The following is a 17,180-nucleotide window of genomic DNA, read 5'->3' as shown; positions in this document are numbered from 1 at the left end:
AGGTTAGGATTCTAAACATGAATTTGGGTTGTACTGTCTGTGCTGTTTTTCAGCATTTGAATGGATTAATAGATTATAGTGTAATAAATGTGTATTTCATGAACTGCAAGGGGCCTTGGAGTATTGCAAATGTAAGGAAGTCATGAGAATATAGAACTCTTAATAATGGGAGAATTTCTATTCTTGATCATAGCTGTATGTAAATTAAATACATTTATGGTGTTCTCTGATAACTAAGAATACATTTTTTTAAAATAAGGAAGATATATTCAGTATTCACTAGATTTTAGCAGCTAATAGCTATTAAAAATATACCTGTGCTATGTTTATTTTTTATTTTCAAGATGCAGTGTTAGAACACTTTCTACCTTTTATAACCCAGTCTATGCTAATGTGCAGGTGTCATGACTTTATGCTTTTCCAACAAAACTCTCTCTCGGCAGTAATTATTGTGCCTCAAAATGTGTGTATAAATGTACTTGGAGCAAGAGTACTTCTGGATTATTTTAAGTAGTGATTTTGCTCCTATGTCAAGTCTATTTTCTGACTTTTTGTTTTTTCTTTTAGGGCCCAGGTTCATACATAATGAACTACATAATGTACATTTTCTGGGCATTGAGCTTTGCCTTCTTAGCAGTTTCTCTGGTGAAGGTATTTGCTCCCTATGCCTGTGGCTCAGGGATACCTGAGGTGAGGTCTAACTAATATATATATATATATATATATATATATATATATATGTGTGTGTGTTATAGGTGTTTCGTGTTAATGTGTAGATTAGTGCTGCCTTACTGGGTCAGGGGGAAGGCAAGAAGGAGTGCCCTGTGCCTTTCAAGAAGTATATTAATACAAGCATTCAAATTGAAAACATGTAATTATGCTAATTGTTTCTGAGAAAATGCCCCAAATTCAAAAGAATCTCCCGGGTTAGTAGATTTTGCTTCTGTCAGGACCACTTTTTAAGGAAGCATTTGGATTAGTATACTTCTGAAGAATGATTTCCAAACCTCCCCTAATCTACACCCTCCTTATGGTGATAAGAGAGCAGTGATTCATTGACACAATATGGGTCCTTTGATAGAGCAATCACTCTCTTGTTGCAATGGCTTTAGTTGCCTTGGTAGCACAAAACAATGGACAGTCACAATGTAAAATGTGTAATATCCTCAAAAACTCACTGTATAAAATTGCTGTCTGCTACTATCCACAGAATGGGAGAGAAAAATCCAAAGTCAAATAAATTTTGGTCAGTCTCACTTCTTCAGTTTTTCTGTAAATATTTTTTTATCTGCTTCTGTTTAAGCCTGGAGTAGTTCTGGGTCATTATTCCAGAAGAAATTTCATCTTAAATTGGTTTCCAAATTTAGCTACCTTTACTTTCTAGACACAGCTGCCCAGTGTTTTGTGTACATCCTATTTATGGACATGCTGTCCTATGATAACTGTATATTATTTCCTGTATATGGCCATATTTTCCAGGCTAATAATATAGCATTGTTAAGCACAGTAATACCTTTGGCAAGTGGCACATTTTTTTGGTGGAGATACGCTGATCTTTTCCATCTTTATGGGAAGAAATCTACTGTTGATTTTTGTGTAGTGATGGTAAAACATGAAGAGAAAACAGGTGTTATTGGTACAAATGGGATATTGCTACAATAGAAGACCTTGAGGATGGTTTTTGCAGATTTATTTTTCCTTCAGAAGTTTTCTGCCTTCACTTGATAATTGACATCATAAACTAATGAATCCAGTCTTAGAAGTTGCTGAAGATTAATTTTCTACTAAATGTAATTGATAATGTAGTTGTATGTTACTGTCCAGTGTTTCAGTATAAGTTGCAAGTGGAAAGCTTCTGGCAAACAGACTCAGTGTAGCAATATGAATGATACATGTTTTAAAGTGTGATGAAGTTAAAATTTGAAAAGGCTAGCTTTGAAGTTCTGCAGCAAAAATTAAAGAATGATTTATTTTCTGAAAATTGAAAAATGCAGTAACAGATACAGCTTTTTATTTCTTCCAGATAAAAACCATTTTGAGCGGCTTCATCATCAGAGGATACTTGGGGAAGTGGACTTTGATGATAAAAACAATTACTTTAGTCTTGGCTGTTGCATCAGGTTTGAGTTTAGGAAAAGAGGGTCCTTTGGTACATGTTGCCTGCTGCTGTGGGAATATTTTTTCCTACCTCTTTCCAAAATACAGTACAAATGAAGCTAAAAAAAGAGAGGTAAGTTCTTGAAAAAGCATTTGCATAATGCATTGAATATCAGTGCATTTACATTGATTTGTTTAAAACATGGTATTTGTTCTCTTGGACAATTTTTAGTGATTATCACTAGTTGTTTATTATGTTAAAAACAATGTATTATCCCAAGCATTCTCACAGGTAAATAATTTCCAGGGCAGAGTCAGTTTGTATTTCTTCCACTTCGGAAACCATTTGATTTTATTTAAATTCTTTCTGTGCTTGTGTCTACATTTTGGTAATTGATGAGTTTCTTCAGTTGTGAGGACAGCAGAGTGCTCTGAACCCGTGAACAAAGTGTTCCTGGTGACAACAGTGTTTTGTGCCCTGTTTCAGTTCGATGTTGTTAATGAGAGTCTGGTGGGTTAGACTTGGTACTGGCCAAGCGGTTCTCTTGCCCCTCTGTGTTAGCAGGACAGCAGGAGAGAGTAAGATGAAAAGCTTAGAGGTCAAGATAAGGACTGGGAGATTCCACACCAGTTACCATTACAGGCCAAACAGACTAGACTTGAGGGAAGTTACTTGGCTGCCAGTAGTAGAGTAGGGAGAAGTAAAAACGAAACGGAATATATCTTGCCCCCATTGTCCCTTCTTGAAAGGCTCAGCTTCGTTCCTAACTCTTTTATCCCAAAGTGGCACAAGGGGATACTTTGTCTCTGCTTCTCCTTCCTCTTGATACTCTTTTTCTGCTCCATTGTGGGGCCCCATCCATGGGAGACAGTCCTTTCCACAGGGTACAGCCACTCAGGACTGTCCCAGCCTAGATCACCTGCAGGCTGCAGTGCTTGCAAGAAACCTGCTCCTGCTTGGGCTCTTTTTCACAGGCCATGACTCTTGCCAGGAGCTTGCTCTGCTATGGTCCTCCATGGGGTGCAGGGAAATTTACCTGTGTCACCATGGGCTTGGCCACAGGCTGCAGGGCGATCTCTGCTCTAGCCTCCTTCTCTCCAAACTAGTTCTCAACACTCTTTTCATCCCTGTCACCAGTTTTGTTTCCCTTGTCTGGATGCAACCAAGGAGTTTGTTCTTTGATTCTTGACATGTGGGGCCCAGAACTGCACAGAGCACTGAGGGTGAGGACCCCAAGGCCGAATGCAGCGGGACAGTCACCTCTGTTCGTTGTCTGGTTGTGCCGTGCCTGATACACCCCAGGATGGGGTTTTGCCCTCTGGGTTCCAGGGCACACCCTGCTGACTCACACTGAGCTGCTGCTGACCAGCACCCCCAGATCCCTCTTGGCAGGGCTGCTCTCCAGCCACTCCTCTCCCAGTTTAGACTTGAGCCTGGTGTTACTTCATCCTAGTTGGGCAGCATTTTGACTCATTAGATTTTATCCCATTAATCATTGCCCAGGGCCTCAGCCTATCTAGATTCTTCTTTAAGGCCTCCTGTCCCTCAAGAGAGTCAACAGAGCGTCCCAATTTGGTATCATCAGCAAATTTGCTCACGGTGCATTCAATTCCTACATTCAGGTCATTGATAAATATATTGAACAAAGTGACAGCTGGTGAGCAGTCACCTGCCAGATGTAGCCCTATTCACTACAGCTCTTTGAGTCCTAACGTTCAGTTGATTCTTCACTCTGCACACCGTGAACCTGCTCATCCCACAGTTAGCCATCTTGTCCAGAGGAGCAGTATCGAAAACCTCACAAAAATCCAGGAAAACTACATCCAGCACCTTCACTTTATCCACTGGACAGGTGGCCTTATCATAGACACCAAATTAGTTAAACAAGCCTTTCTTCTGTGAACCTATGTTGACTGTGCCTGATGATTGCTTTATTATTTAAAACCCTTTCAGTGGCACCCAGTATAATCTTCTCCGTAATTTTCCAGGAGCTCAGGTTAGGCTAATGGGTCTCTAGTTCTCTGGGTTTTCCCTCACACCCTTGATACAGATTGGGCTTACACTGACTACTTCCAGTTAGCAGGATCCTCCCCAGACTCCCAAGACCTTTGGTAAATGATTGAGAGGAGTCTTGCCATAGGATCCAGTAGCTCCTTCAGTACTCCAGGAAGAATCCCATCAGGCTCCATGGCCTTGCAAAGCTGGTCCCTTAAAATCTCAGTGCCCACAGATGGCAAGTCACTGTTCCCACATTTGTGGTCCTCTGACTCAGGGGACCAGGCAGCCCAAGGTCTATCAGTATTGTTAAAAAGACTGGGGCAAAACCCACATTGTATGCCTGTGTTTTTCCTCATCCCTGTTAGTCAGATGACAATCTTCAACAAGTATCAGTTCAATGTTTTCCTTAGAACTCCTCTTGCTATTAATGTACTTTAAAAAGTCATTCTTTTCATCTTACTCAACACTGGCCAGTTTCAGCTCTGAACTTTGAGCAGTGCTCTTGGCTTCATCACATCTAGTACCTGATTGCTAGCTGGTGTGGCCACTCTCCACATGCTTTTCTGTTACTAAGTGTGCGTATCCTTAACAGAAACATAGAAGAAACTGATAGCTGTATTGAGATTCTTTTGTTCATGTTTAAAACATATAAGAGACTGCAAAAAACCCCTCACCTTTGTTCTTTTCTAGGTGTTGTCAGCTGCCTCAGCAGCAGGAGTTTCTGTAGCTTTTGGTGCCCCAATTGGTGGAGTCCTTTTCAGTCTGGAGGAGGTATGTCAAGAGATAGCACTGAAGGATAAATATTTTTTAAAATCTCTCCTAGTTTAAATAATCTCAGACTCCTAAGAAGGAAATTATTTTTGGACCCATATTTCAAAGCCAAGAGTCCTGTTACCAGGAAACTCCTAAAGTTTTTTTTCTTTTTTTTTTTGGAAGGAATGTCAGCTTTACTTTATTCTGGAGAAGGGCTGAGTCTGTTAATAATTTGAGTTTACATACAGATAGAGACACAGCAGCTTTTCAGTCCTGGAGTTTATTCTAAAATAAAGAGAAATAGGGCCCTTATTGTTAATTTTTGAAAAAGGCTTTAGAAACTTATTGGACAGTTTTGTGAAGCATGTTTTTAAACATTACTTAAAGTTTCAGACACTAAACACAATTGAATATGATAATTATTAAAAGGGTAAATATAACCATAAAACTTACCTCCAAGGCAACCAAATTCTCTTCTCCAAGAAATGGTTTATGTTAAATTAGTTTTAACTGTCATTTTCAAGATATATAAAAATGTTTTTTCTATCATTGGCATTTTTAAAGACAACTAAAACCCTAAAAATCTCTGAATTGAAAAGGAGGGAAAATATTCTTTCATGTATAATTCTGTTATATTCTTAGGGAATTTTGAGGAATTCCTCTGTTGCCAAAAAAAGATGCAGAAGAAAACTGTCTTGAAATTCTAATCAGGCTATGTGGGGCTTAAGAATGAAATTGCATGTTCTGTTTTGAGGCCTTTTAATTCTTTTTGTTTGTTTGTTTTAATCATACTTCGTAAAAATAACAGATCTGTGAGAACCCTTTCAATGTAGGTTGAAAGGAGATGTGAAAATATTAGGAGGATATCTGCGTGTGCAGAACCAGATATATGCTCTGGTTCTCATGAAGGCTAATAAGAGACACAAACAGAGCAGCTTTAAGCACAAATTGCAGTGCATCATTTCCTGATAGTCTTAAAACAGCAATGGTTTCAACACTGCTGTAGTATTGACTTTAAATCTGATATGAGTTGTAGAGCTTCCTAAAAATGTAGGATCTGCTGGAGTGCCAGTGCTCCAAGTGATAGGAATAATTTTTTAGCTTGTATCATGTGAGCAGCAGTATTCTAACACATGCATAAACCTGTCTTTCCAGGTTTTTAATTGAGTCACTAATAATTCTCATGTGTTGTCCTTTGCAGGTCAGCTACTATTTCCCACTGAAAACTTTATGGAGATCATTTTTTGCTGCTTTAGTAGCTGCATTTGTTTTAAGATCCATCAATCCTTTTGGTAATAGCCGCCTAGTTCTTTTTTATGTGGAATATCACACTCCTTGGTACCTTTTTGAACTGCTTCCTTTTATTCTTCTGGGAGTATTTGGTGGGCTCTGGGGAGCATTTTTCATCCGAGCAAATATTGCATGGTGTCGCCGACGCAAATCTACAAAATTTGGGAAGTATCCCGTCCTGGAGGTCATTATTGTTGCAGCAATAACAGCTGTCATTGCGTTTCCTAATCCATATACAAGGCTAAACACCAGTGAGCTTATTAAGGAGCTCTTCACAGACTGTGGGCCATTAGAATCCTCCTCGCTCTGTGACTACAGAAATGATATGAATGCAAGCAAAATAGTAGATGATATTCCTGACCGTCCAGCAGGCACTGGAGTCTATTCAGCTATATGGCAGTTGTGTTTAGCACTCATATTTAAAATAATCATGACAGTCTTCACCTTTGGTATCAAGGTAAGTGTGAATGCAGTAGCTGTGTCATCTGCTGTGATTATTTAATTATAGCCTTTCTCATTTTCCATCTCTCAAAGCCACCAGCTTGGTTATTTTTTTCTTGTTATTTCTTTTTAAAAAAAGGCCTTTTTACTTTTGGTTAATAAGCAGGTCTTGTAGCAAACAGCATTAATTTTAATTAAATTCAGAATAGTCCTTTGTTCAGCTGAATAGAAATGTGCTACGTGCAATTGGGAGCAGTAACTGTGTAGATGGCTGGCTGTTTTTATGGGCCTAATTCAGCAAGAAGGAATGATTCTAAAGTTTTCAAGAGCAACGTTCAAGCATAACCACTCAGGTTCCCTAGTCCTGTTACTTGGAAGAAGAATAGACTGTAGTTCTTGTATCCACTCTTCTCATTGTTCACATAAATGTAATTACTACAGATGTTAATGTATGACATTGATGATTTTTTTGGTGTATTTTCCAGTATTGCATGTCATGATGAGAAAGTGGCCTTTGTTCATGTGACTGTAATGGGAATTTCTGCTCCATTACAAACAACATAATTTTTGTTTTTCCCAGTTGTTTCATAGATCTGTTTTGGAGGTGACTTCAGCTTCTCCCCAGTCTGTGGCTGTTTTGTGAATGATGATGTATAACTGCCATGCCTTCATCATTTTCTGTCTTGTCAGGCTGCCTTCATAGTTTTTTGCAACTATATCATTATCAAACGTGTTAATGCAAACTTACTGTAGAATGCTTGCTAGGCAAGATTTGTGTTTATATTTGCCTTAACTTTTCAGATTAAGTTGCTGTTCTATGTAACAGCAAGCATAAAAACCCACTTCATTTCCGTGAGGATGTTTGATCATTGGAATATGCTGTGCAGAGAACATCCTTGGAAATACTCATATCTTGACTGGTTGCAAGCCTGGACAGCCTGCTGTAGGTGACCCTGCTTGAGCAGGGGTAGACAATCTCGGGCAGTCATCTTCAACCTCGACTATTCTGTAACTGATGGAACTATAACACCATGTTGTGTTCCCCATGTTCTGGTATTTTAGAAGATGTCGCAGGTTGTTATTTGAAGTTATGTTCTATATATTGGTTGGTGGGTAAGAGGAATCCATAGAGTGTATTTTGTATGCTAGTCTTCCTTAGGTCCGTAACTCCGACAGTGTTCTGTGATGTGACTGCTTCAATCTCTTGTTTAGTTTTGTATTCACTTACTGTGTTTCATTTATATCTAGGACATTATTTTACCATTCATGTGTTCATGTGCATCTGGCTCTTTTGCATGGGATTGTCACCACAAGGTCACACTGCATATTAGAATTAACTAGTTTACAGAATGGGAGAGCTTATACTTCATTTGGTTTTGATTCGTTTTCTCAGAACTTCAGCATGGTGGAAATATTTTTTTTGAAGTTGTGAGAATATATTTATTACTTTGCCAGTAGGCAAGGAGTCATGTTGCTGTCATTGATGGAATTGTGCTACATTAATATCTTGGAAGCTTTAAAGCATATGGTTAATTAGAATGTCAGCCAGGATCTGGAGAAGAGGATGTTACTTTAATTATATTTATTTGCACTATAAGCTTTATCTCTATAAAAGAAGAAAATTCAAAATAGAAAAAAAAAAGAAAAGAAAAGAAATAAATAATTATAAAGGATCCTGTGGGCTCTCCATGTCTGTTCCTGGAGCTGTAGCCATCTGCAAACACACGTCTTCCCCACAGGAACTGTTTTCCTGTGAGGTCTGGCTGTTATCAGTACACTTGTTACTGTGTCTAAATGCTGATCAACAGGTGGGAAGGAGTTACAGTTTTGCCTCAGAACTTGACTGGTATGCAGCTGCACTACCAAAGAAGTGGGAAGTTGTACCTAAATCCTAATCCTTGCTTGTTTCAAAGATGACACATGTGACATAGAACAAATCTTTTCCTCTGCAGTGTAATTTGAGCTTGCTGAAAAGCAAGCCCTGGAGAAGAAAGCTGAGAAGAGGAAAAACTTAGCTGTTTTCCCTTGCTACTTCTCTGGGAAGATTCCTCTCTACTTTGTGATTTGTGATTCGGGGGCAAAAGAATGGAGCTGTAAAATCATAATTACAGTTAGACTTGTAACCATTATCCACATATAATGGAAAAAAAAGAGGGAGCTAGTGCATAAAAAAGTTACATTACCAAAGACCAGAAACCATTTGGATGCAATTTCCACATGGAGACTGAATTTCTGTGGCATACTGCTGTAGCACAATAGGATCTCAGGCAGTTTCAAAGATTTATTTAGTTTCATGTTGGAAATGTGGGATTTCTCAGGTTACCGTTGTACTGTTCCCCAAGAAAGAATTTCACTCAGGAAAAAAAATTGATTTTAGCAGTTAGAAAGGGGCTTAGATGCATAATTAATTGTGGGAAATAACAGTAGTGGTATAAATGCACAATTTGAATACTTGACTAAAATGATAGCATTGAATATTACCTCTATCAACACTGAAACAGGAGGTAATTCAGTATGGGAATGAAGGATTATTAAACTTTTTCTCAAAACCCATGCTGCTGGCTTTCTAACATGTTTGCTATGTTTGTTTTTCCTTGGTTTTTTGGTTAGAAATCATCTTTGCAACCACAAATATAGACAAAATATAACAGTAATAATATTTATAAGCTATGTTTGCTTTTCCTTGGTTTGTTGGTTAGATATCATCTTTGCAACCATAATTACAGAAAAAATATAATAATACTAACAACAACAACAATCCTGAAATACATTTCTGCACCAGCTATTGAATACCACAACAAAAATCTATAGTTTGGAATTGCACAATACTTAAATTTCACAGATGTACAGTACAAGAAAAACTACATGGTATATCCTATTACACCAGGAATGCAATTTTTAATGATGTTATTTCGACAAGATGGGTTGAGGTGCATTTAGACAAAGTAAAAATTCTACTCCTTATTTGTAATCATGTGTACCTCAGTCACAGTATAAAATATTTTGATGTTAACAACTGCTGTGAGGAGAAGCAGCAGGCTTTTGCAGTTTAATAAGACATCTAGGTACCAGTATGTTTTTTGGAAAGATTAGCTTTGTAAGGAGAAGAAAAGATACACAACAGTTACTTTATATGAAATGGCTGATAAAAGCAAGTTTGCAATAACATTTTACTATGTCATGGTTGTGTGACAAGGCTTTAGTTAGTAGCAGAAAAACATTTAAAGTAAATAAAGTGATGGTAGAAGCTTCTTTTTTTTTTACCTATTGTTAACCTACTTTTTGCAGTGGGGATTATCTTTTTCACTCTCAGTGTGTTTAGCATTCTATATACATTCATTTGTATAGGAAATGGCAATAATAGTACAAAGCTGCTTTTAAAAATCACCTGTTCAGTTAGCCATGTAATTTATAGCAGTGTCAGGAAGGAGTTTAGGAGGACAGTCCAGTTTAGTAAGTGAATGTTGACTCTGAGGAGCATGAAGGAATAAGGGAGACAGGACATAGTAAGGAGCACTTTTCAGCATGAGTAGCACAGCTCACACTAGACATGCACAGAATTGTGCTGTTGGCACTGAAAGTCTAGTTCGTGGTCCTGTATTGGTGGTAGATTTTCTCTTAAATACAGTAAGTTATAAACAAACATGCTCATAAAATAGTTTTTGCTAATCAAGTCAATCAGAGATATCAATAGCATTCTGTTAAGTTCTACTAACCTTCCAAGATCACTTTCCATGGTTTTAACCTGACAGTTTGAGCATTCACATCTCTTTCAGAAAAAAATATTAAAAAATCACTTGTTAAGTGATGTGTCAAGTATGTTCCCAGCAGCATGACAACAGTTCTGTTTTTGTTGCAGGTTCCATCTGGGCTGTTCATACCTAGTATGGCAATTGGAGCAATAGCAGGAAGGATTGTAGGAATTGCAGTGGAGCAGCTGGCTTACTACCATCATGACTGGTTCATTTTCAAGGAGTGGTGTGAAGTTGGAGCTGACTGTATTACACCTGGTCTTTATGCCATGGTTGGTGCTGCTGCATGCTTAGGTAAGTAAAATATAACAAATAAGTATCTGATTTCTTCATATATCAAAATAATTATTAAAAAATAAAAGGAGATATAAACTTGTACAGCTTTGGAACACCTATTTATATGGACTTTCCTCCAGAATAATACATTCACATGTCTACACAAGACCCTTAGATCCTTGTGATCTGAGGAATAATGTGAAATATAAATTGAAGAGAAATAGAAAAATTTAAGTAGTAGTGATTGCTTTCTCTGTTTGGTATCAAGAGATGTCATTACTACATTGGTCAGAAAATTCAGTTCCTTGAAATGTATGAAGTAGAGCATTTACAGTGTCAAGTACAGTTAAAATTATTAGAAGGAAGTGGTGTGATCAGCTGCCACATCTACATGAATTGCAAAAATTGTTTTGAAATTCAAACATAACTTCTAGAAGTGTGTAAGGTATTTTTAACAAATCTAATTGTTGAAAATCAGCTTCATGGAAAGAGGCTTAAGTTGGGCACCTTGCTTAAAACTTGGTGGCCTTAGAAATTAAACTTAAAAGCTGTTAGTACAGATCCTGTGAAAAGTAGACCTTTTCTTTAAGGAAAAGTGCATTTGGGCAATCAAACTAGTGATACAAATTTAGGTTTTGGAGAGGTTGTTCTGGTTTTTAATAGTTCAAACTGAATCACTCTTGAATGCATTGAAAGACAGTTCATAGTCTTTTATTGAATGAAGATACGGCATCAGAAACCTTAGTAGAAAAAAACCCGTTTTAAGTAATAACAAAAGAGAAATATAATTCCTGTCTTCTGTTGTCCAAGGAAGAGATTTCTTTTCATCAGCTCATAATTCTGCTTAGCTTTTATGATTAACCAACAGCATTAAATTCCTAATCCTTTGGACAACATAGCTGTTGATTTGCTACCTGTGACTTCTTTGCATTAGTTCCATTCTTTTTTCAAATTCTTATTTTGCTCGATCTCCTTGCATTTCACAGTACTCTCTATACCATGATGTGGTATGGAGAAACACACAATTTTATTCTTAGTTTGTATTAAATAACTGCACGTGTTTTCCAATTCCCTTTATTACTTCCCTTTCTATGAATTTGCCCTAGAACTCTCTTTTTTAATTCTGGAAGTTTTGTGTTAATTTTCTCTGTCTGCTTTTGTTGGTATTACGCAGACAGGTGTTTGTCAGATGACCTTTCATGTCAAAGTTACGTTCGTAGTTCTCAACAGGAAGGCAGAAAATTCTAAAATCATTATTATCTGATACTTGAATGTTACTGGCTATCATTTTCCTTGCAGGTGGTGTGACGAGGATGACTGTGTCCCTGGTAGTTATTGTCTTTGAGCTAACAGGAGGGCTGGAATATATTGTGCCCCTAATGGCTGCAGTCATGACCAGTAAGTGGGTAGGAGATGCCTTTGGTAGGGAAGGCATCTATGAAGCACACATCCGACTGAATGGATATCCTTTCTTGGATGCAAAGGAAGAATTCACTCACACAACACTGGCTGCTGATGTGATGAGACCTCGGAGAAGTGACCCTCCTTTAGCAGTTCTGACGCAGGATAATATGACTGTCGAAGACATAGAAAACTTGATCAATGAAACCAGCTATAATGGTTTTCCTGTTATTATGTCAAAAGAATCACAGAGACTAGTGGGCTTTGCTCTAAGAAGAGATTTAACTATTGCAATAGGTAATTAACTTTCAGTATTGCTTTATTATGTATGCCAATTTAAATTGTTTTATATTATTTTATATTTAAAATAGAATTTATTCTGTATGTTTCTAGACTCCAGATTTATTTAAGTATATAGTAATACATGTCCAGTAGCAGGCTCTGAAATGAAGAAAATCCTCATCTCTTTGTCTGTGTTGTAGAAACAAAAGTTGTCATACTTAAGTAGGTCAAAACATTATCTAATCTGGTATTTTTTAGTTTTTTGAGGCTCTTGATAGCATTACTTGAGGAAATGAGATACTATGCTAACATTCTTCTTCAAAATTGAGCAATTCTCATTTTAGACCAGCAGTATTCTGTGAGAATTACTGTCCAAGTAATTTTAAAATGTATATCCTATTTCTTTCTGACAGTGTGGTATTTACTTTTGTTATAACCACCAGGATTGTATTATGGAGAGATAAGTGCAATATTAATTATTTTAGGTTTATGTTTTTCAATCTGTTTGTGTAATGGGAAATGTGTCCCTGGGCACATGAGCACACAAGCCCTGTTTGGGCCATCTCTTTCTGGGCAGGCATTAGTGCCTCTGTGATACTTGTGACAATGCTTTGTGCACTGGCAAGAAAAATTCTGTGTACTTTGAGGCTACTATCATAACCAAAGGAAGAAACACACTGTTATGTAAGAAAATGTTACAAAACTGTAACATTTAATGCATGAAATAAGTGATGGAAGTTGCATCTTAAACTGCTGGGGGTTTTTGATACATATCTCTTAAACAAAGACACTTGAGAAAGGGACAGAATTCTCCTGAAACTTTTTAAAAGTTATGTTTTGTGAACATAACACTGTTTACTTCAGTCAGATTTTTGCCTGTGGTCCTACTACTGTGTATACTATGGTATTACAGTATGTAGGATGTATATGAATGTCCAAAACTTGGAAATTATTACCAACACCATACTGGTTTAAGTTTGCATTTACTTGAGTAAATGAGGGAATAGCAGAACATTCTTCTTAGAATACACTTTCATAGTAAGACTCATTTCAGCTGCTGAGATTATACAGTGGAAGTTGCTTAGTCTCGGGTTGTGTCTGGCTTAAGAGTCATTGTGCCCTGGCAGCCAGGAGGGCCAACCATATCCTGGGGTGCATCAGGCACAGCATTGCCAGCTGGGCAAGGGAGGGGATTCTCCTGCACTGGACAGCCTCACCTCGAGTCCTGTGGGCACTTTTGGGTGCCAGATTATCAGAGGGTTATAGAGCCATTAGACATCATCCAAAGGAGGGCCACAAGGATGGTGAAGGGCCTTGAGGGGAAGCTGTGTGAGGAGCAGCTGAGGTCACTTGGTCCGTTCAGCCTGGAGAAGACTGAGGGGAGACCTCACTGCAGTTACAGCTGCCTTGTGAGGGGAAGAGGAGGGGCAGGCACTGATCTCTTCTCTGTGGTGCCTGCTGACAAGACCTGAGGGAACGGCCTGAAATTGTGCTGAGGGAGGTTTAGGTTGGATATTAGGAAAAGGTTCAGGGACCTGTCAGTTGAGGCTGGCTTTTCCCTGGCAGTTTCTTCAGGAGCTGAGTATGTGCTTCCTGCATGTTATTTTTTTTAGGCTTTCCACCTCTTTATAGTAAACAAAAGTTACTTATTGGAGTGAGAAAATTAGTTGAATAATGACTAAAGGTGAATAGTAGATGGCTTTTGTGATTTCTGCACAACCACTTCCTGGGGGTAAAGCAGTGGCTATGGAAACATATGTGAGAGTCTGGTAGTGTCGATTGAGCTGTCCGTCTGCACTAACATCTTACTCCAAGAATAAATTCTTTCTCCTCTGCTGTTTTTCCCCCTTCCCTGTCTCTCTTAAAGAAAGTGCTAGAAAGAAGCAGGAAGGGATTGTTGGCAGTTCCAGAGTATGTTTTGCCCAGCATACCCCATCGCTTCCAGCAGAAAGCCCTCGACCTTTGAAGCTCAGAAGCATACTTGATATGAGCCCTTTCACCGTGACAGACCACACACCAATGGAAATCGTGGTGGATATTTTCCGGAAGCTGGGTCTGAGGCAGTGCCTTGTAACACACAACGGGTGAGTGAAGTGGCAGCAGTGCTGTGCGTTTTGTTACATACGGTAATTTTCACTTCCAGGATCAGAGTATTTGAACCAGGATATACACCAGGATCATGGTATTTGAACCCGTAAGTTTGGTATTGCAAGAGGACCCCAGCTGTTCATTAAGAACGTGCTGTGCTGTAGCACCCCTCTGAAATTCTTACTCCTTCCTTGTATTCCAAGTAAGCAGGCAGATGATTTCAGTCATTTTATGATTTTCTGTTAAAAATTCATTCAGCAAGTTTGATCTGTGCAAGTTGCTTTTGGAGGAGACACAACTTGTCTTGCAGAAGTTTAGGCTTGTGCGCTGCACAGTCTAAGGCCTGTATTTTCTCATTCTTATCTGTGTTCTGGCAAGGTGCAATGTATCAGCAGTTATTGAACACCTACAAATACTGGGTTCATAAAGAGTAGAGGAGAAAATGATCTAGTCAGTATCTCTTCTTCTGGAGTCTGGTGATGGCGATTACCACCAAGCTTTTGTTTTTTGGAATACTAACAACTAAACTGCTGCTATTTGTGGAACTTCAATCTGCAACTTCTGTTTCTACAATTCAAAATATTTCAGGAAAGTAATTTTAAGATTTAGAATGTTTGTAAATGAGACTGTTGGGAGTTGTCCTGTGATTATCTACTAAATAAATCACCCCAGGCATGGAAACTAAAAGTTCGTTGTAATTACCTCTTATCTAAACTGCTCCTTGTTTTTTTACATGATCTTTTTCTGTGCAGCTGTTCCTTTAACATTCTGCTTTCCTGTATCTCTTGCATTAAACACTTGACATGCAACATCGATGCTCCTACCATAGTATCTTGCTTTCCCTTTAGCATGTCTTTAAGGCACCTGGGGAGTGAAATGTTGTCTGCTCATCCACATGTTTAGGATTGATCAATGTCCTTGGGACAAGAAATCTGAAATGACTGGGACTTTCTTAGTTTTTCTGTGGGCAGAAGGACTGATGCTGTGTATGTAGCAAATGTTTTAAATATTGCATTGGTTTCCAAGTTTGGTTTTTTCAGATGCATTTTGAAACAAATTTATTTTAAGTGTTCTCCTGCTTGCTTTTTTTTTTTCTTCAATGCGTCTCTGTATGGAATGTCAAGTAGTGTTTCCAGAAGCCTTTCTCTGATACGGAAAGGACATAATGATCTGACAGTTAGAAGTTAGTGCAGGCATGAAGTTCTGCTTGTTTTGGGGAGGGAAATTGGAATCAATTCCAATTCACTGAAAAATATTTACTATGATAATTTTTTTTGTAGTTTCTGTTGTGGTTGAGTGCTCAAACATTGACGTTGATGCTAAAATGTCCTCTAAAGAAAGCTTGATTGTGCAAAGCTATGTCAAGCTCTACTATACATTTTAAACTATTTTATTATAAAGTAGCAGGAAGTATGGATGGCTTTAATTTTTATTCTATCCTACTTCAGTTTACAAATTTGTGTCATTCCACGAGCACACTGTCCATTACAAGATGACCAGATCATAAATACTAGTACTGGTGGTATTTAGCCACAGCATATAGCCTTGTGGCCATCAAGGACTACTTTGTATTTTGGCGGGCAAATTTCCTGCAAACTGAATATAAAGGTTTAAAGACTTGTGTCAACAGACTGGTTCCAATCCAGATTGGATTGTGCAGAAATTGTGCAGATGACAAAGAGAAGACTGAGCCTCACTCCTCCAAATTTGTACCAGAATATCCATTCCAGGGAGTTGCTCTTGATTTGTCCTGTCATGAATGAGAAATTTGTCTGAATTTGTCTGTTTGTAAGGACACCAGATAGCCTAGCTCTCTACGGCAGCATCGAACCTCAATTGCTATGACTTTACAGTTACTACTTTGTTCATCTGCTGTGGCTTGTTAAAATGTGAATAATTATCTGTAACCGTGAGGAGAAGTAACTATTAAACAAAGGAAATACAAAGTAGATTTTAGTTCAGTGCCTTTAAAGCCCAAAACCATGTGAATTTAGGGTGAAGGGATAGTTTGCTATCCTGATGTGTACCTGATATGAGAAACATACTGCTCTGGGGTGGTTAAAGAGCCAGTTGTGTTCAGCATTTTGGGAGAAAAAGGAAAAAAGCAAAATCTGGGAAAGGATACTGACTTTCAAATAGATTTTCATTTCATTATCTCATTGGCTTTCCCGCAACCATTCTTTTTCTTTTTCTTTTTTTTTTCTGTTTTTAGTTTTCTCTAATCCTTTTTCATTATGATTAGAACTTTTTTTTAAATTTGATTTCATACACAGTTATTAGCATAACATAATCTGTTGCAGGATTGTCTTGGGGATCATCACAAAGAAGAACATATTAGAGCATCTCGAGCAACTAAAGCAGCACGTCGAACCCTTGGTGATTAGATATATCAGATCTCATAATTAGACACATTAGAAGTCAGGAAGCATGAAACTTGTGAACTGTTCAGGGCTTTTATGACATCGGCTGAACAATGAAATCTTCTTATGCTCAAAATTTGTATTAAACCATAAAAGAACATGTGCAAAATCCTTTTGTAGAAATGAAGCTGTAAATGTGAACATACTGTTAGTCACAACATTAAAGGAAAGTAAACAGTAAACTTTCTGAAACTTGTGTTGTTGAGATCACATAGATCCAGCTGGTTGATCTCTTGAATTCCCCAGGTGGGAAGGCACGCAGCTAGGAATACTTTTTCCCTGCCTAATGAAACTAAGATTTTCGTATATGCCAATTTCTTTTTCTGATTTGGACAGCTTTAAATAGCTGTTCAATAGCAAAGTATCACATCTTTTGAGAAG

At 38.0% G+C, this 17,180-nt stretch overlaps 1 protein-coding gene across 4 annotated transcripts in view; it reads left to right on the top strand.

Annotated features, from left to right (window-relative positions):
* CLCN3 (chloride voltage-gated channel 3) overlaps positions 1-17,180 on the top strand; it is a 52,088-nt gene that overhangs the window by 30,563 nt on the left and 4,345 nt on the right. For 2 of the 4 annotated variants that reach the window (XM_008638577.2, XM_017740616.1), the window contains exons 5-12: positions 566-690; positions 2,024-2,230; positions 4,787-4,867; positions 6,051-6,596; positions 10,440-10,626; positions 11,908-12,306; positions 14,159-14,375; positions 16,680-16,755. In XM_008638577.2, the coding sequence (XP_008636799.1) occupies positions 566-690; positions 2,024-2,230; positions 4,787-4,867; positions 6,051-6,596; positions 10,440-10,626; positions 11,908-12,306; positions 14,159-14,375; positions 16,680-16,755 (1,838 nt within the window). The remainder of the gene's footprint in view (positions 1-565; positions 691-2,023; positions 2,231-4,786; positions 4,868-6,050; positions 6,597-10,439; positions 10,627-11,907; positions 12,307-14,158; positions 14,376-16,679; positions 16,756-17,180) is intronic. The other 2 variants (XM_008638578.2, XM_008638579.2) reach the window with 1 other exon arrangement.

Source organism: Corvus brachyrhynchos, unplaced genomic scaffold (assembly GCF_000691975.1).
Source record: "Corvus brachyrhynchos isolate BGI_N302 unplaced genomic scaffold, ASM69197v1 scaffold178, whole genome shotgun sequence".
Taxonomy (NCBI): domain Eukaryota; kingdom Metazoa; phylum Chordata; class Aves; order Passeriformes; family Corvidae; genus Corvus; species Corvus brachyrhynchos.
Note: the sequence above shows the minus strand (reverse complement) of the source record. Positions and strands in the feature narration are given on the sequence as shown.